This window comes from Labrus bergylta, chromosome 20, assembly GCF_963930695.1.
Source record: "Labrus bergylta chromosome 20, fLabBer1.1, whole genome shotgun sequence".
Lineage (NCBI taxonomy): Eukaryota > Metazoa > Chordata > Actinopteri > Labriformes > Labridae > Labrus > Labrus bergylta.
The window spans coordinates 2993943-3021442 of record NC_089214.1 but is presented as its reverse complement, the minus strand read 5'-3'; the positions used below and the strand labels follow the sequence as shown (position 1 = coordinate 3021442).

The 27500-nt window shown below is 41.4% G+C and overlaps 1 protein-coding gene across 1 annotated transcript in view; it reads right to left on the bottom strand.

The window, feature by feature from the left end:
• The window catches only part of drosha (drosha ribonuclease III), a gene marked incomplete in the record, with an annotated part of 121107 nt that overhangs the window by 71964 nt on the left and 21643 nt on the right, over positions 1 to 27500 (bottom strand). Inside the window, 3 exon segments of the mRNA XM_065949190.1 lie at positions 8651 to 8758; positions 14765 to 14872; positions 21053 to 21152. Of these exon segments, the coding sequence (XP_065805262.1) occupies positions 8651 to 8758; positions 14765 to 14872; positions 21053 to 21152 (316 nt within the window).

Genomic DNA, 27500 nt, shown 5'->3' with positions numbered 1-27500 from the left:
GTCAGCCGCACAATACATTGAACCTGCTCAAAGCTTAACTCTCACTTAGTTTGTCACTAAAGTGTGGCTGGCAGCTCATGGATAAAGTGATAAAATAGCGGTTTTCCAGAACTCTACAAAAGCCAGGCATTTTGCAATTGTCACATTTCTCTTTTATACTACCTGCTGTTCATGTGCTTCTAAACATCCACTCAACTCTCAAAGACAAAGAGCAGTGGATTTCCTAACAGTGTTGTTGTCTGGTCATGGTGCGATTCAAACAAACAGCCTCATGCTTCTCCCGATGTAGCTGAAATGCTACCGCCGGGGTTTTTTAGTTCCTAATGTAGTCGTCGTGTTTAATTTTTTCTGGGGCGTCATTCTTGGTCACAAAGGGCCAATATGATTCCACCATGAGCGGCGAATTTAAGCATCAACAACTGAGCCAAACCCCAGGGCCTGTGAATGCCTTCCACAGAGCCTGGATCTGTTCCATTTCCTCTTTTAGCCACAGACTAATTACAAACGGTAACACTGGTCAAAGCAAATCAAGTCTAATAAATGTCGGATCAGCAATCGCTCCGAGGGAAAGAGGAGCGGCGGCTGCACTTAGGTGACCCATTCAAAAAGACACACAGAGAGAGAAAGAAAGAGAGAGAGTCCCTGGTGCCACTTTGTCGCGCTGAAGTTGTTTGTATGGAAATTAACGACTTAAACTTTCTAACCTGTAAAGTGAGGCGAGAGTGGGAATTTAAGGTGAAATAACCCTGAAGGAAACACATTAGTCTGAATTCAGCTTTGTGTGCGAAGAGGACAAAAAAAACCCGCTGTGCCTAGAAAGACTGCCGCGGCTCGACATCTCAAAGTCGCTGAGGGAAGAAAAAGGGAAGAGATATGGCTCAGTAGGATATGTCAAGCCTTTATCAATCTTACATTACTAGAATGTTAATCTCAGCCCCAACAAAAAAAAAAAAAAATCTCCAACTACTCTCCCCCGTGGGCTTGCTTTTCAAAATGCTTGTCTCCTTTCAGCCAACTTCAAATCAATTTCAAGCTCCAATGAGATATATATGTAAAGCGTTAACAGAGAGTTTTCAATATTTATAGTTGCTCAAGAGGCCTTCAGCTTTGTAGGCTTCGAACAGAGGCGACAAATTCAACAGCAATTGTACTTTTTCGTTTTCCTGTGGTTAAGGCGGGGGAAATGCAGTTTTTCTTTTATGTGGGAGAAAAAAAAAAGCTAGTTATTTGACATGACACGAGCTGAAATCATGCAAGTCTCAGCGCCGCGTTGACAGTTTGATAAAAATATAAGTAAGAAACAACAACAAACACGTCTACTTCCAATTCCAACTCCCCCATTGTGCGATGTCAGACACACAAGTCAATGACTGCCTGCTGCACAGCCTGAACTGCAGAGTTTGGTACTGCATCAAGCGAAATACATCAGTTATTCTGTAAACACTGCAGGTCCTCCGCTGTTAAGGACAACATCCAACACCAGTATTGGCTTTTAAGCTGAATCTGTGGCGAGGATTGACGTCTGCAACTGTTCCTGTCAACATAATGACTACGTAAAGTATCGGGAGGGATTTGGATTTAGTGATCACTGCCTCAGCTGCTGCTCAACTGCCTTTGGCTAAACGGGAATAAACATCATTGCTCAGTTGGAGAGCGGCAGACTTTACTGGAAAGAGTGTTGTTGCAATCCGCATGCAGGGGGAAAATGATGGGCAAACTGCCTGTTTGGCAAGCAGCACTCAACAGTGTAAATGTGGTGTAGAGCACTGCACTATTTAATAAAGTACACCGGTAAATCAGGGCTCAGAGGTGCAAAAATAAAGGGAGATGGAAGTCGCTTGCCAATTTTGTATATTTGATCTGCTTTGCAACGATAACCCCGCTAATGTGGGATTTGGTGGCTGATACAATACTTATTTCAGAGTCAAATCACTGATTACCGATATGGCAGCAGATACAGGGAATAATTAAGCTGTGATGAAAATAATGCCTTTATGTTTGTCTTTTTGCTCTAATATGATCATGACGATTAGCTCTTCATGCTGATTTCTTCATCAAATACTGTAACTGCATTAGACTAACTGTAACCACTGTAGTCCAGTCTACCATTTGCTTAACAGAGATGCCTTGCTACATGTGCTGCAGACATTGCGAGCTATGGAGCCTCTCAGAATACATGCTGACAGGATATCCTAAACCCATCCAGTATGATTTTCCACATTGTAAATTCTGTATTTTCCAAATGGCCAATATTAGCTAACATACAGTATGTAGTTACAGAAGAAAGAGACCACTATGAAAATTTGGTTTTCTCTGGTTCTACAATTTATAGGTTTATTTGTCATTTAATGAAAATTTGGGGGTTTTACTGTGTGCAAGATTTCTACCAACTTTCAAATAAAATAATCTCATTTAGGTTTTTTTATTTGTGGGAAATAAGTGCTTTAGAAAACAGTCAGATACATTTGCAGTGTTCTCTTCAGCTGTGTTTTCAAAAACATCTGTTTGGCCAACATCAGCAGATTATACCGGCCCATGAGTGTATTTCAGCAGTTCCAATATTGTGTTTTTTTTTTTTTTTTTTTTTTTAAATCGGGCATTAATACAAAGCAGATAGTAAAAAGTTAAATTACTCCTTTATTTGTAACTGTTGGCTATACCTGTGTTAAAGTAAAAAGTGCTCTTTGTTTTATCTTAGTGCTGAGGATTTGGAACAATCCCCCACCTGGTGACTTCTACAAAGAGTATTTCAAAACTGACTTCTCCATGTTCGATTTTCTTTTATTTCAAGATTGCTGTGAAAGGTGACTGGGTGCAGTCTGATTTTGCGTTTGTATGGTTGTTGTTAGCTGCACTGTGATTGGTCGATTGGGCCTGTTTGTGTTATCTCCAACAAGTTCCTGGAATTGATGACAGGAAGGACAGGACGACTTGAGCTGAACACAGTCTCAGTAATCTGTGTAACCTTTTCAGTTCTACACATCCTTCAGGGTCATCTAACAGCAAACATCCTGTTCCTCAATCACTGCTCTTTATAACTGTGAATAATAGGAGGTAAACACAGCAAGGGCAGGGCAGTGATCCCAACACAGGGTCAGAGAGATGCTTCCCACCATACGTCCAAATCAAATGAAGAATGGGAGAATATGATTCCGTAACAGTCGGAAGTATAATACAGTCCGACATTGGACTATAAAGCAACAGCTTCTTTATAAGTGTGTACATTCAGACTTCTATTAACCCCTTGGGTCAAGGTTGAATCGAGATCAGCTGTGGTTTGACTGTGGTTGAAGATACAATAAGTTTCAACCTTTGGGTCTTCATCAGCAGCACGATATATGACGTGCACATCTTGCAATGTTGCTTGGTATATAGCATTTATATTGTACAAAATTAACTATATAAGACACTTTAAAACCTACTTTTCCCATAAAAATACATATATAAAGCAGTACAAAATGCAGAGACGTGCTGTCAAAGCTGCCACCAACACCCGCGACACAAAACCTCGCCTGATTGAAAGTTCATCCCAATTCATTGAATATTGCAAGCCACCAATTATCTGTGGAGAGCATGCTGGGGTATATAGCGGCATGGACCAAGCTGCCAGCACCACTTTTTAACAGCTTGTCTCCCTTATTAGGTCATAATCCTGCATCTAAAGTAAATTGTGGTATACTGTGAAGTAAATAAACCTCATTTTGTGCTGGTTTTGTTTGAAAAGATTCTAAAATTCAAGACTACAAATGACCAGTGGATGTCAGTCGTGCATATCCCGGCTAATTGGTTGGTCAGCAACTTTACTGAAGGCTGAGAGCTGAACTACCGTCCTGGTGGTTAATGGGGGGGAGGGAATCACCAGTGGCCCCACAATACGATATTATCATGATACTTGAGTAACGATACAAGAAATTGCGATTTAACTTTTCCCCACCTCTAGTGGTTAGCTGTATTACAAACTACACACAGATGCACATTGTGAACTTTGCAGAAAGCAATGGAAGTTGTCTCCCATTAGGATAGTTTAGACTTCCTTCCACTCTGAAAGACGCCAACTGACTGTCCTATATACCGGTGTGACTTATATTCCAGATTTCACCGTATTTGTTCTGTGCAAACAAATGTTCAAATATTTTGTTCAGAAGCACAAGCTAATATTTTTAAGACTTAAAAATGGTATTCAGAGCAGCCACGATTGAAACAGGTGCTGACCTCAATAGCAGGGCAATGAAAACATCACCATGAATAAGAAAAAATAAATACAAAATACCCTCATTACTCAGTACACAGAGTCACGGCAGCGTTCGTCAGAGCACACAAACAAAAGCATGCCATATCAGCAGCGGGGCCGAGGACTTGTACAGTTAAATTATTGAGATGCTCTGTGATGCCTTTCATTCTGTCAGCATGGGTCAAAAGTGAAGTATGGGGATGAAGCAACAGGAGGTGGGGTAGGATTATGCGGGTCCGACGGACGCGGGGATGCAGAGGCATGTGGCGACCATGAACACATGTCTCTCCAGCCCCCACCCTCCACCAAGTTTTAAATGTTAAATGTTTAACAGGGAGGCTCTCAGAAGAGGAGCTTCAAAGGGCCGTGGCTCCGCTGGATCCAGGCGGGGGGAAGTGCAGAGTGCAGGGCTCCTGCGCTCAGGCTGGCTTTTTTGTTCAGTTGCCTCATGCCAGGATCACATTGCCATTCTGTACTGCAATATCAGGTATGATGCTGCACTGAGTCAGAGAAGCAGCGAGAACATCATTTGATTCTGAGTATAGTGATTACACATTTACAACATGCGGTCTTCTTGTGATTTTTTGATTCACAGATATGCTTTCATTAAAACATTACAGAGAATGAGCTGGAAACAAGCACTGATTCTGTACAGACCCACCCAACCCCTCTTGGTTTCCCAGATGAACCGCTTTCATCTCTTCTAAAGGAAAATATGAAAAAAGGAAATATAAATTCTGGTTTCCTTTAATGGGAGTACAGCTCATTAGCCTTCACAGCAAGAACAAAAACTCCTGTTCTGAGTTACTGTTTTAATCTTCCCAAACTAGGAATAACCGCCCAAGTAATGTTTCGTCTCAAGAAATTATTCTTGAAAACCAAAAAAAAAAAAAAAAAAAAAAAAAAACGTATGTCACTATGGGTCTTCTAATCAGTACAGTAATTAAAAAAGATAATTTGATGCCTTTACGATGCAGCAAAGGATCATGGGAGACGTTTGTAACTTTGAAACAACCACTATTACCATTTGAAATCTGTTGGATGTTACTCAGGCAAGAATCAAGATAAGTAACAAGACCTGGCAAATCTGGCAATCGGTCTGGCAGCTGCAGTGGTGCCAATTAACTTCTTGAGCCCTGCTGAGGTGCCCTTGAGCAAGGCACTGAAGTGGTTAAGTTATCCGACAATGATACAGTTATATCCTCTTTTAAGGAGACTATGGAGACCAGATCACATCCCATTTGATATTTATGGGAACGCTTTGGACCTACCTGTTAAAGAGTCCACCATCATCTAAACACCAAATGGTGGAACATCATTTAAACCAATGGTGGTTCCTCCCATCAAGTACAGTTCAGTAACTGGTATGAAGCCTCGCCAAGGAACTGGAAGCACAATGTGGCCCAGTACCAACAAATTTATTTTAGTTTATCCTTTAATTTGTCACCCGTCTGAAGTTGGTACCGCTTTAATTCCCCACTTCCCCACCAGAGAGGATTGTAGGCCCTTTATCATGGCAGCTCCATGCTACTTCCTTTCAGCCTGAGCTTGATCAGGTGCCACCTGCCACTTCACAGAGGACGTCAGCTCTGATTTTACGGGAGCTGCGAAAGGACTATGAAAGTGATCAGAACATCAAAACGTTGATAGAAACGTGTCAAACCATCTGTAAAACATTAGCCATTGATCCAAATGATCAGTATGCTCAAAATACTCATTCCCTCTGTCTCGCTTATAAATGCAACTTTTGTGTGGTTTTATCACCACCTCCAGCACCAGCACTGAAATGCTAATTCAAGTAGCAATTCAGGTATTTATGGCCAAAGAGACCACTTTTTGGATCCAGATGTTTAAGCCTCAGGCCCCTGATCTAGGGTATTCCAACAGTGATAGTGTGGTTTGAAAATGTCTTTATTAAACACCCATACATTACAAACAGCTGCAGCTAAATGAATTCATAGGTCACACACATCTTGTATCGAAGCACACTTCATTCATAATGCAATCAGAGAGCGGTTCCAGATTCCCTCACTTGAAAAATGGATGGCACTGCCTCTGGAAATCATTCAACTCATTAAACGTGATCGTCCCATCAGTGTGGAGGCGAAATGGGAGGTGATGGCAGATCTGAAACCAGGGCTGTTTGAACAAGCACCGTCGCACTAGTGAAGCCGCTCTGTCCAAACCCATTTGGGCAGAGGGAGTGTGTGCTGTGGGACGTTTGCCGCTGATGTGGGCAGGAGATGAGGAGAGTGTTGTAAGCCCGGCAATGATGGCTCCCTACTTGGGTCATTTTCAGTCCCAGTAGTGGTGAACTGCTGACAACCCTGACTTTGTCCAAACACACACACACACATAGAGCAATGTCGTACTGTTAACACCTCAGTGGACAGAATTGTGATGCAGAGAGACAGGCCACTCACACTGCAGAGGCCTGCATGTGTAGCTGCTAGCATCAAACTGATTGTTTTGTTTTTGTTTGTGTAGAAGATGAAGGGACAGACACATCCATTAACTTCTCCCTGAGAGACGCACATGTCAAGCTCAAATGGGCGATGAAAGGGGGCCTCAGCCTGTCAGGTGACGGCCGGCCTCGCAGCAGGTCAGTGTCTCCTTTTTAGCGCTAATAATGACAGGCCCGTCATTATGCAAACGACGAAAAGGCCAATCGTGGATCAATATGTGCAAAATCCACCCCCCCCTCCCCCCCCCGCGCCCGTAAACACACACTCAAGAGCAACGCGCTGTCATGCACGCAGGCCGAACACACACAGAGCCTTGAGCACATCTTAATGCATCCTTCCCCTCTTTAACTATGAATAGGCTACAACACATTGATTTCTAATGTATCAGGTTATGACAGCTCTTCAATATTGCTGGAGGCAGCCGCGGGGCTCACTCTGAGAGCACACAGCTTGAGGCTGCAGACCTGACAGTGGGGGGGGGGAAGGCATTACGGAGGAGGCTGTTGTTGTCCTGACTACTGTCACTGCGCCTCACAGCAGACCCGGGCTGCTCGCTGCAGAGATGTGACTCAGGCCGGCGTGTGGGTTACCTCAGATGACTCCTGAGCCCCTGAGTCTATACCTGAACTCTCCCGGCAGAGGTGGAATGGGCACAATAATGAGGCAAACGCTGCCTTCCAGGATCTCTGTGCACAAAAAAAAAAAAACCCTCCTGAAAAAAATATGTTGACTTTCTTATCGGGCGCTATCTAACCGGCCTCCTAATAGAACCGCAGGGATTTACCTACCTTTATCTTTCTTGGTCGTTATCAACCATGCCAGCCTATAACTTTCAGGAAATGGACTTGCAAAGGGAGTGAGGGGATTTTTAACACGATCCAATTTAAACTGATCCAAAATAATAACTTTTAATGGCTATAGACTTCAGCGTTTTCTTGGCTGCTCAGAGATAGGACTTCTGTTTTTCAAGTCTGTTTTTCTACCTCATACGTTTTTTTTTTTATGACTTTATCAACATCAACATTTGATGTTAGATCACATTTTAACCACTGGAGATCATTATTTCAACTTTGCGTCTAAACTTTAATCAAGTACACTTGACATCCTCCAAGTTGTATTATTATTACTATTTAAATCTCTTTTTTTTGTTTATCTTATTATTTTGGTATGATATTTGTTGTGTTTGTACTTATGTTTTTTATATCTTATCTTTTTGTTTATTTATTATCATTTTGTTTTTTGTGTTGGTTTGATGTATGAATAAACATGTCTCAGATTTGTTTTTTATCTGTATTTGAAAAAAGAAAAAAACCCAATAAAGAGAAGTTTAAAAAATAATAATAATTTAATCAAGTAAAAACATATCAGCTACCACATAAATTATTAATCTTACATCATATGTATGCCTTTATTTAACTAAGTGATTAATCCATTGACATCAAGATCTCTGACCTGGCCAAGATGGCAGCTGCAGCACACGTCATAATAAACATGACAACATGTACAAACAGTACACAAACAATATGTTAATATTATTAAAATGGTGCAAATTGGTTCTCAGATAAAGTTCAGGAGTTGAGATCACAGATCACAATTTCAAATGTCAGGCACTGTCCAATGGTGTCAAGTTTTTTTCAAGAAATATCTTATTTCGCTTTCAGTTTCAAGTCATTCTGGAGAAAGCTCCATGCAGAGGGAGCAGCACATTGTTTGGTAAATGGGTCAAAATGGTGAAACAAGTGTCAGATTTTTCTAAATTAAAATACATTTTAAACCCCCATGTTATTCAAATAATTTCCTCTGTTGACTTAAATTTCCTCCAAGTCGAGGTTGTGCAAATTATAAGGATACAGAGCATCTCAAAGAATCCACAAAATTACATTTGCAAAAACAAATTGTGTTGCAAAGTTCGGTTCACTTTTGTAAGTAAGCAAATGTCACGACTGTGTCTTACCTGAAGGAGGCAGCGCTCCTTGAAGACATAGCCAATGAGGTCGTCCAGGTGCATCAGACACTGGTGGTACCGGATATGGTGCGTGAGGACAGGCAGCATCATGGCGTGCTGTGGAGGGACGGAGAGAATTGTCAAAAAAAAGGGAAAAATGTGAACAACATACAGAGAGAAAATATCAAAGGGTGGGAAAATGGGAAAAGATAGAAAATAAGAAACGTGCCTTATGTGGAAGAAGAGAGATGGGAGTGTGTGTGTGTGTTTTTTTTTTTTTAGAGAGAAAGTGTGATGAAGAGATTGTGGGAGAGAAAAGGAGAGGGGTTGATAGAACGAACAGGGGAGGGAGAAATCAATCAGCCAGTCATTATTTATTAAGTGGTGCTCCGCAACAGAGAGATGAAATAATCAAAAACCCAATCGCTGGCGCTGTGAGGGGGAGAATGACAGAGAGAGGAGGGCGATTCACATCTGGACCGGACAGCCCAATCGAAGCCCATTTCGACATGTTGACACACTCACATTCGGACAAACACTGTCAGTCCCATTCTGACCCTCGTGTGTTAAAAAGGAGAAGTTTGAGAGCAACAAAGTGAGCGAGAGGAGGAGGAGGAGGAGGTGGTGGATGACGTGTGAGTGCGCATATCAGAGAGGGAGTGTGACACTGACTGCGAGAGTGCAAGAGAAAACAGTTGCCCGGTCAGCAAACGAGTCCGTCAGTCAGAGAGCCAATCTACAGAATCATTAGTGGAGGCTTATCAAGTCGGCCGGTCGTCGAGAGAGAGAGGCTCAGAAACGAGTGTACACACATTAACCTCGTGCCACCACATGAGAGAGCAGGGAGCCATGCATGTTTTAATTAGTGCTACTGGGGGAGGGGGGGGTGAGTGCGAGGCCCGGCGGCTACAAACGGTGCTGCCACGTAGCCCTGGGGCCATCGTGGGGGCCGCGGTGACACCCTCCCCAGGCCTTGTTAAGCAGCCAATTAACAAAGCCGGGGCCCTGGTCGTGTCTACAGCTCCTGACCTGCTCTGATGAGTGCCGGAGTGACTGAGTGAGTGTGTGTGTAGAAAAGGCTTGTTAGAGTTGATACTCTGGTAATTAAAAGGTGGGAAATTTCTAATTTGCTGTCAGGGTTGACGTTTGGGCAGTTTGGAGACTGTCCAAAGTGGACGGGCGGCCAGAATTTTCTTTTTCCCTCCTGGTTGAAATATTGCAAGCACGGATTTTAAACTGTGCTCACACTACCTTTAAAAGTCATTCTGAAACTTTATGTCCGCAGTCTGGCGTCAAACTCTTCAAACTCATTTTTCACCCAGGTACCCGCTGACCAACACTAAGGACATTTGTGTTGCTAAAACGACACCTATAGTCACTGAGTCATTAACAAGCAACAAACACTGTCAAGAAATGCACTTTATAAATTGATCTGGATTTTGATTTTCATGGGGAAAGGCTTTAAACAGGGATGAATATACAGATATTTTCCTCTCAGATACTGTGCCATGTTTTATGAGCTCATTTGTCGGCCTTTTTTTCTGATCTCTGTTTATTAAACTGTGATGTTGCTATATTCTAGTATCCAAACTGGCAGCAAAAAAACCTTTCTGCAGTTGCATCAGTTTACAGCACTGAAGTAATGACTGTAAATCTAAAATGGGGTTTATAAAACATACACTTACCAACTTCTCAGTCTAATTATTTGAGGAAACATGCATGACTCATATTTTTAAAATTAACATATTTAAAGTCCCGCCCACAATCCTCTAGAACTAGATCCCCTACTGGAGAACCGGTTGCACTATGTGAGATTATTCTCATGGTAGTTTTGCAGAAGAAAGGAGAAGGAAACATCACCAACTTAAAACCCAAATATCAGGAAAGTTTAGAGGAACTTAATTCTTGTTTTTCAAACGCTTACTATTATTTTCAATCACTTAATCAAAGAGCATGAAGGCATTTGTGGACTCGGGTTTCCAGGGCATTTATGCAACAACCAAAGCTCTCTCTCTAGGTTACGATATATGTAGGAGTACTAATCTATAAGGCACATGATGATGCACAGATACATTTGCGGTAAATAAAGAGCATCCCACGCCTTTCTTCTTTTCCTTGACCTGTTTTGGACCGACTGATAGCCTTCACAGGGATTTAATCAGGTACAAGACGGTGGCAGGAAGAAAAAGTAAGAGCACTTAATCAAAAAAAAGAAAAATGTGTGGATTAAATTTAAAAAAAACAAAAACATTGATGGGTTAATAAATTCACTTCCTGCCTCCAATGTGTAGCCTGGTCCTTGACAGAGCCTTTCAAGTGAAACAACCTTGGTGTAGCCGAGCAATGTCAGTAATGAGGGTGTTGATTTTGTTCTGAATACAGCGCCGGCTTTCTTTTTTTTTTCGAATCAAGAAGCTATGGGTCAGTTTTGCTGTTATCACTTGTCTGTGTCACACGTTGTGCAGAGTGTACCGCCGCAGTTCCAACTGAAATTATTCATGAACCAATTAGTCGTAGCAGTATAGCTTGAAGCAAATATAATTGGGAGGCAATTATGGATCGGATCCTTCTTTGCTAGACCTTGCTGTAAGAGAGGTCTGGTCTGCGAGGCAAGAAACTTTTCTGTCATTCCTGCTCCAAATGTGAGCATCAGCTGCAGGCTGCAAGCAGGGAGAGAGGGATGTGTTGCGGAGGAAAAAGACTCGCAATGTTGATGGCAATTTTTTTTTTTTTCTTGAGTAACAGGCAGAAAATGCAAGATCAGACAGTAAATAATAGAATATTAAAATCAAGCATGCTACTCCATTTTCATCGCGCTGACAAATCCAAGAACAGATCTCCACGCTTTGGTGTGCAGAGCATGGCACTTACACATTCAAGGTTATGATTCAAATGTCATTAGGGCTGCACAGGCTGAAATGTATGCATGCAAGGAACTGTAAACTGCATTAATGTCCCATTTAGTGAAATCAAGACACAAAAAAGTGCATCATGGGAGATGAAAGTACATTGTGTTCTTACTGTATAGAAATAAAACCCCCAGTCTGAGACCTAACTTAATGAAGGGTACGGCCGCTGAAGCTCTGCGGGAGTCCACTTCCCCGACACTGATTTTGACACTCGAACGGAGAAGTGACGCAACGTGTGGAAAGATCAGAAGGAAACTTTCTAGATGTGTGACTCGCGCTATGAGCACTGATCCGTGTCCATCTAAGTGGAAAGTACAGCTGCATGTATGTGTATGTGCATGTATGTGAGAATTTAACAAAAAAGAAAAGAACCCGTTGTTACAAATTGGGGGAACTATTTCTTGGAAGTTGGGTCATCATTCTACAGAAGTTGTGTTCAGATTTTTTGTATGAAGAATAAGGGATTCGTAGTAGATTGCTTTTTAACTGGCAGCCATGAAACCACCTGTAATGTCTGCGGTGTTACCCCTGCAGGGCAACATGCCTGATCAAAGGAAGACCCCTGAAGGTTTTTGTTTTGGACACAACAAAAGGTTGTTAGTGTTGTTTTTGTTATTCTAGGTGTACTGGAAATGAGCTGTGATAGACCAAGTAAGTTCTCTTAAATTCAAAGCTTGATCCAAAGTTAAGTTGACTTGTTTGAAGATCTTGAAGACTCCTCCTGAGAAGCCTTCAACCATCTTCAACCAAAGGTGATATTGGCCTAACATAGTTTTTATAAAAGACAGCAGAATCCATTGAAAAACAACAGTTACGAAGGAAACATGGATGTCTGCTCTACTGCTGCCTCGTCTGGATACTTTGTTTGTGTTATTGTGAGAATTTAAAGGTCACATATTCTCCTCCTCTTCAACCAGTTTCAATAAGTCTCTGAGCTCCTCAAAACATGTGTGGGAAGTTTCCTTGTTCTAAATCCACTCTGATCCTGTATTTGATCATGTCTATAAACCCCTCTATTTCAGCCCTGCTCAGAACAGGCTGTTTCTGTGTCTGTACCTTTAAATATGTAAATAAGCTGTGTCTGACCACTCCCCCTCTCTGGAAGGGAATGCCCTTGTGTTTACTGAGAAGGTAGACTCAGAGGGCAGAACAAACACCTAGCTGTGGGAGTGTCATCTGCCTGGGGGAGGGGTTACTGCCCTTTGTGATGTCACAACGGGAAAATCACCAATCGGCCTGTTTGAGCTCACATTTTCTGAAAAGTGGAGCAGGTAAAGGACGGACTGCATAATATGTAACCTTTAAGTCTGTGAAAAGCTAGTTTTGGTCCAACACATCAGTTGTGTCACACAAACTGAAACACAAATATTTTTAACTCTTTGAAAAGTCTTTTAAAAGTCTTTTAAAAGTCTCTTCTAGACAGAAAATGTAATAAGGTAAAATTCTCTATTAAATATGACCATACAAGTTAAACATTCAGCTCTCCTGAATTAGCCTCAGGCAGGTTTAAAATTTGATTTTAATATTTGATTGATAACTTTTAGGGCTGTTCATAGTCTGGCTGCTGTTTGGACCCTAAAGACACTGAGGCTGGATTAGGTCTGATTCTAACAGTAGAAGTACAGAGTGGTGTTTACAGGCAAGCAGGTGTTTGAACTCTCAGTCTATAAAATTCATTTTTTTAAGTCATTAATCAACACAAACGCTAAACGCTGACGTTTTCAGCCTCATTTAAGGATTTGTTCTTTTTGTCATTTGTTATTCTAACTTCATTCAATATATTCAAAAACCAAAAATGACACTCTTCCTAATTTTCCCTTTTAAACATTAAAACTATTTTTCATAAAAGAGATATTTATTACTTTAATTATAAAGGATTTCAACCATGTTGAGGCTCTAACTGTAATAACAGCAGCCTCCCTTTAGTCTGTTTCATCGTTTTATTCTCTTTCATTTAAAAACCAATTACAAACATGGAAAGTTTATGTTTCAGATTTTTTTTTTTATGCCTTTAGTTAGAGAGAGGACGGTGGGTAGAGTCAGAAATCACTGAGAGGGAGAGAGAGAGAGAGAGAGAGGGGAATAACATCCAGGTTGGTTTCGAACCCGGGCCGCCCGCTTGGAAGTCTAGAGCCTCTGAACACGGGGCACTAACAACTAATTCACCAGCATGGGGAGTTTGATTTCCATTTATTTATGTCACTTTTATCGCTCTTCTTTTAAAATGTTTAAATCTCTTTATTAATGCTTTTATCCCTCATAACTGTATTTATTTCCTATAATTGATCATTTTTCTTTCATCACTGTGTAATGCCTTTCTCTCTCTTTTATTGCTTTATCTTTGTTTTTATTTTTTCTGACCTCTTTTTTTAACCGTTCTTTCTATTTGCTCTTTTAATAATAATAATAAACAATTGTATTTGTAATGCACTTGATATTTTTGGAAAAAATCTCAAAGTTATGGAAGCCCATTTCCGCCAGTTAAAAAAAATAAAAATTGAAAATCTGGCTTTGTTGAGATTTTTAATCTTAAAATGATGAGATAATAAAGTCACAATAATGACTCATAATTTTGACTTTTTATAGACTTTTTATCTCATAATGCCCTCTCATAATTTACTTCATTATTCTGACTTTATTATCTCATAATTTCAGTTTTCATTTTTATTTTTTTAACTGGTGGAAATGGGCTTCCATACAAAGTGCTACAGAGATTAAAAATAAAATAATAAATCATCAGAATAAAACATTGGAATAAAAACATAATAAAATAAAATCTTATCTCTATGTATTGTTCCTATCTCTTAAGGTCTCACTTCCTCAGACATCTTTGGTCTTTTCTGTTTCATTTCATGTTGTTGTGTGTTGAGTGTTTCTTGGTTTCTCATGATGTTTGGGGGTATTTTTGTTGGTTTTGGTTCTCTCTGGTCTTTGCACTCGTTTGCTGTTCATGTTGTTTGGTAACTCTTTTGTTCGGCTTGTGTGTCAAAGCACTTTAAACCCCTTTAAAGTGCTTTAAAAATAAAGTTATTACTATTGTGTAAATGTTATGCAAACGTCAAACAGTGGGTGCCTTTGTGTGACTGAGTCCAGGATCTGTGTGCATGATTGTTATGCTTGGGTTCACGTGTTCAGATTCATTCTTATGTACTGCAGCATACGTGTACATGTCAAGTTGGGTGCTCGTGCGTACAGTTGTCGGGGGTTTTGTTACCTGACAGACGTCGGAGCGGATGCCGGTCTTCCAGAAGCCCTGACTGCTCAGCTCCACTGTCACCTCGCGGCGCATGGTGTTCTTCTGACGGATCTTCTGAAGAGCTTCCTGCACAAACAACCAGCCAGTCAATTATTGATCCGCCGGAGCACAGCCATCAGGGACAGCTCCCATCCTCACCCATACCCCTCCTCTTCCCCTCCTCCTCTATCTCCCTACAACACATAGTCTGGCACATGCAATAAAATGAAACCTCCATGGTATGACGCGCGCACAGGCACAGCAGTGGACGGGAGCAACAGGGGAAGTGACAGCTCGGCTGGTGCCGGCTAATTGAGGGCCCCGCTATGGGTTCTGCGTGGCTGTGGGCAGTGGTGGAGCTGCTGGTGCTGGGTGTAGGAGGAATGATACTGCGGTCTTCAGTCCCCAGAAAGCAGGAGCTGAGACACCTGCCTGCCCATTAGGACCACCGTGCAAGAGCCTGGAGGTTTCTCCATCAGCAAGCAGCAGGAATCATTATAGACACACACACACACACACACACAGCATCATGTCAGCTACAGCACATAAGTGGAGTTTCAGTCAGGAGAGAAAGAGAGGTGGGTGGTGTGGGGGGGGAGTTTGAGACAAGAGAGTCCTACAAATAACAACCAAGATGGGAGATGTATTGACAGACTGCACCCTCCTAAATGTGTGTGAGCGCCGAAAATGTGTTTCATTCAACGGAGACGCTATCGACTGCGTCTGAGCTGCGCCGTGATCTGCCCTAAAATGGAACGCCAGGAATTTTTTGACTCGCAGAGGAAATAAGAACAACAAAGGCATGAATAAATAATGCCATCCTACTTTGAACTGCGCATCAAAGTGAACACGCTCGCCCACGCGCAACGCATGCACAAACACACACACACACACACTCACTCACTCACAAACACACTCACTCACAAACACACAGCTAATGTTTCCATGGCCAGCCAAGCCACTGTATATGGAAAGCAGTAATCACAGCAAAGTGCGAATGATATGTAAATACTTCATTCATGCCGGGCTCTCTGCAGGGTCAGGGAGTGGACACAAGTACGAAAACTAAATAATTAAAAAGGATCGGAGGGAGACTAACTTTGTGCCGGTCAAACAGACAAGTCACGACACATTAGACTTTTATCATCACGTCCTTCGCCTGAGAGGAGTGTTTGTGTTGTTTGTGGGGATCAGGCGAAGGTCAAACACCAAAAGACGGCGTCTGAAATTCTGAAATGTTTGCAGAATGCAAGAGCACATCAGTGGCCGTGTTTTCGCTCCCTTACTTACTTTTTTGGGTTTTTTTTTTGCGGTTTAAATTAGGTGACTTCGGCTTATCCTCGTATCATTGTCTGCAGAAGTCTGAGAGATGCAGAGCTGGAAGATTAAAGCAGCTGCATGCTTTGGTTTGTATTCTCTGTATTGGATGCTTGCTGATGTTTTTCAAACTCATTTGTGCAATAATATCCAAAAGTCCTAAAACACCCAAGACTGCAGTGAATGCACTGGATTTTATTGCTTAATACTTTTCCATCTTCCTCTTTCTATAACTTGTTATGTCCATTATGGATGGACATGTGCATGGGGCTGAAGCACAGTAAATTAAACTGTAGAGTGGGTAAAGTCACTCTATTCTACTCTGTTCATTCAGGTGTTTTCAGATGATTATTAAAGGTCCATGTTGGAGTGGTATTCACATATTGCAGACAAAATCTTCATTTGGCTTTTTGCTAATTTAACTGAGTTTACACATACAAAACACCACATGTCTTTCTAGTTATTATGTTCATGGTGCATACCATAATTAATAATATAACCATAATTAATACCATTAATTGCTTTGTAGTGTGCAGTAAAGGGCTTACATTCAAGCGCTTAATTAAAGCATCATGCCACTGGCCTGTCAAAACTTCAGATGCTCATTATGGGCCAATGCTCATTTTCCTTTTTTTGAGCTTTAACTGAAGAAATACTGATGACGAGCCGGTGTTATTGTGAGTCCTTAGTAGTAGGTGTTCAAGATGGAAGCCTCTTAAAAGTGATAACAGATTGTCATAAATGTTTTTGTAGATATTTCTGCTATCCAGAGGATAATTATTAACTTTTTTAAGCAACTTTGACAACTTCTCCCCTTGGACGACACTTTTTTTTTTTTGTCCTAGCTGACCTCATTGAGGTTGCATGCTCTTAATATAAGATGTTCTGGACATACAGGGATGTGAGGTTAAATTAGGAATACATAAAAACACAGACCGCATCAAATCAATGAAAAGTCTTCAGATTGGGCTCATCGATGTTGCCGTAGGACAATCATCCTCATGAACACACACTGCAGTCAGCACTGAAATATGCTGAGGAACAGGATGTTAAGTTCTTGTGTGGCCCGGCTGAAGCCCAGACTAGAAACCAACGGAGAAAAAATCTGCGGGAAAGGAGTTTAAGATAGCTTTTTAAAAGATGCTCCTCACACAGCTCCACTGAGCTCGGCCAAATCTGCGAGGAAGCATCAGAGCAAATCCCCAAATCCACATATGCTGAGCTGATAGAGACGACGCAGAGCTGAATTCACTGCCAAGGCAGAGACTCGGGGCTGAATACTTATTCAAATGAGAGATATGACATAATAAAGTAGCACACTTCTGTATAATTACTTCATTATTATCTCGAATATTTTTTTTAACAAATGAAGAAGTATTTTTTTTTTCTTCTTCTCTGTGTTTCACTTTTGTAGAGAAAAAATTATTCTGATTATTCAATAGTAGGACGATAAATTAAAAGTGCAGCATATTAGGGATTTCATTACTTATTATTGGTGCATATATATGCTCATAAGTGAACATAGATTTATATTAGTTGCATAATTGATATCAGTATTAAGAAGGAAATATGTTATACAGATTAAGAATCATTAGCAGTTTTCATTATAAGTGGTTAACTGTGATTTATACAGGAGTACAGGTGGCTGTGGCTCAGAGGAAGAGTCGGTCCTCTCTGAACCGGAATGTCGGGATTCGATCCCCAGGGCAAGACACCTAACCTCAAGTTGAATGTGTAAGAATTGATTAGTTAATACTGATGGACACTTTGCATAGCAGCCTCTGCCATCAGTGTGTGAATGGGGAGGTGGACCTGCGGTGTAAAAGAGCTTTGAGTAGTCAGAAGACTAGAAAAGCGCAAAACAAGCTCAAGTCCATTTACAATTTCTTGAGACTTTGAGGATTTAATGAATGGCCTGTTCCTGGTCTTTATGTTTTATTTAAAAATCTCACTAAGAAGGTAGACTCAAACAAAGATTCTGCCAATGCCTGAAAATTTAGATTTGATTTTGGATTTTTGTTGCCGTTGTAGAACAAAATCTCCTTCAGGAAAAAAAAAGGTGCTTGTAAGGCGGTCTAAAAGTGCCACTTCTTAAATACACATTTCAAAAAGAAAAGCAAAATTATCCCAAAACTATCAGACAATCTAGCATTTTCTGAAGATGACATCAGTCTGTATGTTTGAGGCAAAGTCAAGCTTTTGGATGAGGGGAATCACACAAAAGTCCATCTGGGCAGCAACACAGTGACAGCCTGCATGATGCTCAAGTGCCACACCATCTACACCCACACACACGCATTCTCTCTGTGCATGAGATCTGGAATTTGGGGGTGCAGAATCAAACGCCTCTGTGTGTGAAGGCAACTTTTCAGCCTCGGGCGGCACTCACCTTTGGTCTGCCTGGAACCCGACGTACAGGCTGCACACGGAGCACACTGAGGTAACTAAAGATTCCTGCAGGAGAAGCGAGGTGTTGCTGTGAACACCACCTGACAGGGTGAATCTTAATGGTAGAGAAGATACCCCATCAGAGCTGCAGACGCTTAAGTCTTCCACTGAAAAGACCATTTACACAGAAAAGCTGGAAGTGTGTTCCCTCGGGCATTAAATGAGCAGTGATGCCACGCTGCCACTGCAGAGGAGAGACACTGACATGGCTAATGCTCGAGCTGGAAGCCTGATGGACCCACAGTGTGTGAGTGTGCATGTGTTTGGCTTCACTAATTGCTCCGGCTGCAGGTTGACAGTGGGATTGTCAGGGCCTGTTAGCGGGACAGCTTCACCGAGCTACCTGGGAAACAAGCTAATTGAGCTCCGAGTTGTCTTGCTCATTATTGGTTCAGAGTGTATCAAACACAGCAAAGGAAGAGGATCTGCGGCACCACCTCAAAGAAAGTGCAGGAGCTGTATCTACTTTAGAAAACTTCACGGCGGTCCCCGACAGGAGATATATGGTGGGATAAAGCTACTTGAGGCCATACACACACACACACACACACACACACACACACACACACACACACACACACACACACACACACACACACACACACACACACACACACACACACACACACAGAGCACCTGTACCCTTTGATTCCCTGTGGCTACACGGTCATTACTTCACCGAACCCAAACCTTTTCCAGTCTGCGTCCCAAGAGGTTTGTTTGACCTTCACGCAAAACTCAGGAGAGCTGTTACGGCCGTTTTTATTCTGAGCTGTAAATTCATCTAAATCATGCATTACTAAACGCAGCTCTATCGAGGCCGATGGCAATTTTAGAGGTAAAAAGTTACAGATTACACATCAACGCTAACAAGGTGACATTTTAAAATCACAAAAGATCTTTTTCGTAGTGAACTGTGCATTGACATGACCATGCAAAGGTGAGCAGAAGGATGCTTTCTTGAAGAATATTCACACAGTCAACCAGAGTTGCACAATTCTGCCGCCCCTGACTTTGTGATGACACCATGTCTCAATCAGCCTTACAGTGTTTCATTGCTTTGTGAAGCTGATTTAGACATGAGGTCATCACTGTAAAAAAGTTTTCATATTAGAATAGTCCGTCTCTGTCATTTAGTTAATAAAAGACACTTTCTATTCTTAGCACAACAAAATAAGAGTGAAGTATAACTGAAAGAAAGACAGCGGGAGATACGCTTATTACAATTATATCCTGGGACCAAAAATGTAGAAACATGTTGGAGTTTAGTGCCTGAACTGTTAGAGAATTAAATGAAATCAATTTAAATAAGTGTCAGCTGTTCAGTAAATGTTAAGTAGCCAAGGAACGGTAACAGTCCAAGGATAAATGTTAAAATCTGAGTTTTAGCTTTAAAAGAAAAAAAGTTTTTTTTTGCATCAACTAGCAATTTAAGAAAATGGGGTCCTGGTTTGAAAAATTTTGAATCAACTTAAATTTAAAAAAAAAAAAAAAAAAAGTCTATTACCATATGTTTAAAGCTGCTGTGAGGAACTTTTCATTTGTGTTGACTTTACCCCCCCCCCCAGCAGCAGCATTGACATTACAAATACCTCTATAGGAGATATATACTTTGTGTTGTGTTAATCCAGGGGAGAGAGATGATTCAATCTTTGTTTGCCCCTTTTGTCTGCTGTTTTCATCCCTTTTGAAATGTATTGTATAAGGAATTATCTGTATGATATACTGTATATGATTGTCCTCTCCTGTATATTTGCGGGCTGTTGTTACAACCACAACATCTTGTTTTTCCTTCATTGTAAGTGACAATGTTTAAACATGAACAATAAAAAAATGATTGAAATTGAAAAAGTTGATTGTCTTGTTCAAAAAGAGGCATCAGTATGAAATTCAGTCTGTTTCATAACCGGTTTAAAACTCCTCACAGGAGCTTTAACTACACATTTTGAAATACTTAAAAAAAACACATATCTAGTCTTAAGAACATGGAGCTTATGTGCAAATGAATATTTTCTTAGTAAGCCTCTGGATTCAGTCTTAAAATACGACTCTGTTGTGGTAAATCATTAAAAAGGTGTGAAAGCCCGGCTGTGTTTTCTTAACAACAACAACAAAAACCAAAGCAGAGATAATGCTGCCTTTTGTAAATATTGGCTCCCTTTTGTTAAGTGAAAAAGCAACCCTGTTACTTCAAGGCAGGAGTTCCAGATAAGCAGCATCTGAATCACTTTGCACAGCAGGAATCACGGTGAAGGTAATAGTTTTGTTTTTGGGAAAATTCTTAGCTGTTTATCCTTCAATTGTGAGGAGCGTGCGAGTGCTCAGCGTAACCTTTCGAATCAGCACCGAGCGAAGTTTTTAAATATTTAAATTGAAAGCACATGGCACCGAATCCACATTACAAACACAGGCCACCTGGCATTGTTGAAACATGAGTGTGACAGTAATAACAAAACAAAAAAAGAGAAAAATCAGAGTGTGTTTGTTTTTCTTCCAGCCCACCTCTCTTTGCGTCAGCTTCTGCTTGTCAAGCTGCTTGACCTTGGGGCTGTTGGCCAGCAGGTGGCGTAGTTTGACGTAGCTCTTCCACAGCTTCTGGTACCTGCAGACGGTTAAATAAGGAGGTTAGAAGCAGGCTGACAGGAGTCGATCTCTAACTCACTCACTCACTCACTCACTCACTCACTCTCCTGCTGTGCAGCAACACATCAATATTTCATCTGCGGCCTGCCTGATATTAAACATTATTTAACAGTCGCCTGCGGCCGTTATTGCATTAGCTGCTTTTGTGTGTGTGAGGGCGGTGGACGCAGGTGATTCTCTGTGTTGCAGACGTCCGCTGTTTGAACCGGGAGTCCTGTTTCACACATGCACTGACTGACATTTTCACCTTATTTTCTGTTCTGGTACAAAAAACAAAAGAAGCTGTAAGTCATAAAACATCTGAGCAGCTCTGGCATATGACTCCAGAGCTATCTCTCACATCCTCTTCCTTCTCATTTTCTATTACAAAAAAACCTCATTGTCTTTGCTCTCATTTGCATCTGAAAAGACTCTGGGAGTTATCGGCAAGGTGACATGTAGCCGCCATACTAACCACCTACCCTCTCTCTCTCTCTGTCTTTTCAATCAGACGTCCTGATTGATGCACCGAGGGCCGAGTGTGACCGTTCTGCTCCCATTCAGGAGACTTTCTCCTCATTTACTCAGAGTTATTCAATTATGATTGGTGGGATGGTGGGGGGTAAGGTTGGTGGGATAGGATGGTGCATTGACAGAGAGAAAGGCAGAGAGAGAGAGAGAGAGAGGGGGGGGGGGGGGGAGTGAGGAGGGGTGTGCGCTGTGCAATAGAAGAATTATAGAGCTTTAATAGTGGGGACTTCATTAGAGACTGAGACGAGGGAATGAGACGGCTTTACCGCCTCGATTATCAGCTCACCACCACCTCCGCACTGAAGCAGACCCGAGCAGACGAGAGAGGAAGAAAAGAGAGAGCCATACGGACAGAGGAAAAAAACAAGAGAGAGAGTCTATCCAGCCTGGGAGGCCCCCTCGTCCCCAATCCGCTCCAATGACCTTTTCCACAGATCCGCTGTGTGCTCTCAGGGTAGCGACTGCCGAGGCCCTCGCCACTCCCTGCACATGCTTTCATTAGCATATGCTGCCTTCTTTCTTTCCTCTCTCGCTCTCTCTCTCTCTCTCTCTCTCCTCGCCGATGCTTTCTCATCTCCAGCCCCTTCAGTTCATACATGCTAGTTGTAGCAATGTGGCTTCATCCATCTGCTAAAGCAGCCTTTGCCAAACGTAAAACTGCAGCGCTCCACTTTGACATACAAAATGACTCCGGGGCCCGTTATAAAATAAAATCACTTTCAGTACGGGTGAATTATTGGACATTACAAAATGATATTATGGCAAGATAGACACAAAAGTTTAGTGAACATTATGTCCATGAATAGTCATGACACGCCTTACTCATCACTCAAAGGGTTAAATCATGGTGAATCATCATTATTGTGGTATTTATTTTATTTTTAAGTGGAGTGCACCCATGACACATCACAGGAGAACTACAAGATCCCGCGGGAATCAAGAGAAAAACATGCAAACAACATGTTGCTTTGTCTTTCTGAGGATGCATTGTTTTTAATTCAGTTCCTGTTTTGACGTCATGTTGATGAAGTGATGAAAAATACGATCGTGAGTCGGTATATTGTGTTTTATTTTGAAATTGACCGGACGCTCTTTGTGTTTCCTTGTCTGACTTCCTGTCCGGGCCGTCATATTCTGTCCGGCTTGACGCGTGCCTGCAGCGCACTCCGGTGAAAATAGACCCGCTGCGTATTTGAAACGGAGCAGAGCGCAGTGCCGTCGGTGGCTCGCACCGGAGACGGACCGCAGCGCCCCCCGTGTGAACACGATGACTGACTCGAGTGGAAGCTAAGTACAACGTAGTGCGCGGCGCTGACGGACCGCGGCGTGCACGGAGTATGTGTGAATTGGGCTGCTTTTTGCATTCAGACACAGAGACTCTCCTCAGGACTTTTCTTTAGGCTCTCTGTCCCAAACACTTCATCTGATACTGGGACATTTTGGGTTTTCTGCTCCCTCAGTCCTGGAGTCTGCTGCAGCATGACTTGAAACCTCGAGGAGCTGGTGTCCTTAAATGTTTTGAAATCTAAAATAAAAAGACCTGGAAGCAGATTCTATTGGATGTTGAACTGCTTTAACAACAGACTCCCAGATTTCACTCATAGATGGTTCTCTCTTTTAATCCAAACTTTAGTGTTTTTTTATAAATTGTACTTCGTCTCTCTTTGTGTCTCTGTTTGTAACGTTTTGTTTTTTTGGTGTAGCTAACTGTCCTCACCAGGTCTTCCTTGGACAAGAGGTTTGTAATCTCAATGGGACCAACCTGCTCAAATAAAGTTTGAACAAAAAAATAAAATGACTCTGTTCCTGTAGCGTTTTGTAATGGCTCCAATCAAACATGACATGACCAGTAGGGACAGAACTACACCTCTTTGGTACCAGCTGAGCCAAGTAAGACACGACGGGAAATACTCAATGTGAAAGTGAAGTTTAAAAAGTGACATTTTGATCTTTGCAGTTGAAGGACTCTTTGTACTTTCACTATATATAGTTTGTCCATTTCTCACTCGTTTTATTTTCTCTGCAAATATCCTCCTTCATGAAACAAGTCATTTTTTAAATTAAGTTATCTACCGCTACATTCAAGGGTTGTTCTGGTATGAGCCCTCACTTCTCATGTGTTTAATTCTTAATATCTATTAAGTATAAAACGTTTTGAAATAGATAGATAGATATATAGATAATGGCTCCAGTATGTGTTTTCAGCATGCAGCCTTGAGATGAACACTAATTGCTGCAAAGACATCTCGCTGCAAAAGCTCAAATCTGTGCTCCAAGTGTATTTGTCTCATTTCCAGTCAAAACACATCTAATTTACACTCATTATGAGTCATAATCACCTGAAATAGACCAAGTCTTATCCTAAGACATCTAGTGCAGAAAAAGAAGGTCTGAACTTGCTGGTAATGAGTTAAAAGTTTGTTCATGTTCTTGAAACAAGGTCACGACCTCATAAGACAATTAAAGACTAATGTTTGCTTGCTGCACTTAATCAGGCTTTAATTGTTTTTAGATCTTAAAATGAGATGTTTTTCAGGACTTGTCAGAGATGTGTGGCTGATGTTAAGTGTAATGAGATATTTTGATTTGAACAAATACACTTGTTGGATTTCAGCTTTCGCAGCGTCTTTCTGGAGGAAAGCGGCTCCTAAGAGTCTGTCTAAACTCTCTAGCTCCAATTGTTTTATTTTAATTCATTTTATCCCAAACCATAGACACAGTGCAGACAAGACAGTACCAGCAGCAGTAACATATATCTTTAAACTGTCTTACAACAGCACAGTACTGACATTCACATCCCCCCCGTGCAAATCAACATCTAGATGTCATCAAATTCATGTAGAGACAAGAATAATAATAATAATAATAATAATACTGAGCTAATGATGAAAGAAAGCAAAAACATTCACACGCAACAGGAACAATTAAAAAAAAACAAAAAAAAAACAACTACAACAAAAAATAATTAATAAAAAAAAAAAAATAATAATCTAATAACAATAATAAAATAATATAAATGAAAAATAAAAACTAATAATAAAAAAATATATATATAAAAAACCAAAAGACATAATCTTACCACCTCACACTGCCTCTATCAGATACATCCTTACATATTAGATATATCTGCACTGTTGTCTCATTCAGTCTTGTTCACATTAGTCTTTTTCTTGTTTAGTGTTAATTGTTGATATTAAAGTTTTGGCTTCAAAGGAAGTGTCCCACTCTTTATTTAGCGATGGATTCTTTCTGTATACTGTCAGACAGTTGTGATGATCTGTATTTTTACTAAAACTGTGCAATCTGTTGAAAACTGGACAATATTTATACATCAAACGTGCAATCTATACATGAACTGTGCAATATCTACGCTGTTAATCCATCAGTGTGTATTCATATTTGTAAATATTGTTTATATTCTCAATTACCTGCGCTTGAACATAGATTATTACTTATACTACTTTATTATTGCTTTCACTTGGTACTTTTGTTTATTATATTGTTATTTCTATTTTTTTTTATTTTATATTGTGAACTTATCTGTACTTCCTGCTGATTTTTGGTGTTATAGGCAACTGTAGCAAACACATTTCCCCCCTGGGATTAATAAAGTATTTCTGGTTTCGAGTCTGATTATTTGTCCACTTGCAGCGTTTTCATGTTACTTTGTGGATATATTTATTTCAGTGCTCATAATAAAACAATCATTGATTTCATAATCCTGGATTGTGCTGCTGTAGCCTTTACATTAACCTCCATTCACACGTATAGACTGAACACTGAAAATGTGACAGAATTTCAGTTCATTGAGGTAGAGCTGCTGGCTCTGCTCACATCAACTCAGAGACTTGAAATGTGTCCAACAGCGAATGCAAATGTTTGATTTCCACACATAGAGAGAGGCAACACAATCACGCTTATTCTGCTTAACTTGTGAAAACTGAGGCTTGTCGGGTTTTTCTTTTTCTACTTCTGTCAAGTATGTAAAGAAAGAAAAGTGAAGAAAAAGAGAGGACAGTAACTTCTGAACTCCTTATGATACAACTTGAACAAGCTACCAGCTTAACAAAAGAAAAAGGTAGACATGGAAACACAGCACTAAGAAGTGACAATACTTCACTGTGCATCAGCAGAGAATCAGAGCTCAGTATATAAATCTCTGACAAGAGAGAGCCTGCCACTCTGAGTCCATATGTGACAGCATTTGATTAAGATTTAAGCCCGGCTGGATTGTGTAAAAGAATCCTGCATGGTCCAAACATGCAAGATTGTCATCACCGCTTTCTCAGAGAAGAGACTTATTCAACGACAGCTCATTTAATCGTGTCTGAAAGAGGCTTCTGTCTCTCTTTGGATTCCACTAAATCTACCTCTCACTTTCTTCCTTCCTGTATGCCAGTCATGTGCTCTTTTTTTGTCCTCCCATTATGTTCTCTCTCGTTGTTTCATCCCTTGTTCGCCCTGCTCTCTTTTCTTTACATCCCCTGACCTCTGACTTGTCATCATTCTCGCCTCAGCGGCCGTGATGGAGCTTGAACGAACCTCGAGTGGCGACCCTGACCACAAGCTCGTCATGCAGGGCGATGTAAGGAGGCGGGAAAAAAAAAAAAAGAAGAAGAAGAAGACAAACACAGCTTCTTCAGTCTCCTGAGTTAATATATGCTGCTGCTGTGTCCGAAAGCTGCCCCTCTCTGCGGCCGCAATCAAAACCGACTCCTGCCCTCGCTACGCGCATCATTAGGCGGCGGTAGGAAATCCTTTTCCCGCTGCATTCTCTTACTACTCGTTTTTTTCTGCATCGCCTAATGAAGGTCCCCAGTCATCCATAAATTTGTCGTTGTCTGTCGCGTTTGAGAAGTTGGACATGGCAGCAGCGGGGATGAAAGGGCTGGCGGACAGGCCGCTGAAAAACTTACGGCGGGGGAGAGGGGACATTAGTGGGGGGGGGGGAGGAAGCAAAGTAGTTCTGCTTAAGATACATTTCCTAATGATCCTCCTCTTGTCTGCATCTTCATCGACCACATTCCCCCCCTAAGAGAGCTACAGGTTTAAAATTAGAACGTGAGCACAAGTTGTGTGTAGCGACTTTTTTTTTCGATTGGCGCCTGCCGCGGTGTTTGTCACAGCCCAGAGACCGCCGCTCAGACGATCTAATACACTGCTTTTGTTATTATGCAGCAGCAGCACAGTACTGTATTCCTGCTGCAGCCCTGTGGCATCTCTGCGTGTGTGTGTGTGTCTGTGTGTGTGTGTGTGTGTGTGTGTGTGTGTGTGGCATTACTATTCACGAGACATAAAACCTGCAGCAGCTCCCACGGCGGAGGCTACCCAGCGGACCCGTGACGATGCATGTGAAAATGTCACGCCCACTCGTTCCCCCCCCACCCCCCCAGGTCTTCTTTTCATATCTCCCCCCCCGTCCGCTCTGACACGCGTCTTTTCTCTATCCTCCTTGACGTGTGACACACGAGACTCCGCCCGTCACAAGTGTCCTGGGAGAGCGCCGGTGAATGAGGATTCGAGGAACGAGGCGACAAAACACAGTGGGTGGGGGGGGGCGGGGGGGGTGTCGGTATTTGTGTGTACGGTTGTAACAATAATAGAATTTTAACTCTTGATGAATTACAAGATACCTGATGCCGCTGTTTTATCTTTTTATTTAGACTTTTTTAAAAAGTTCCTGAACACACAAAAGGAGGGACAATGATGTGTTTCCTGATCATCTAAGACAAAAAAAAAATAAACAATAGACGCATGAGAAACTATTCCCACTCATTCACCTCTCATCAACCTGCTT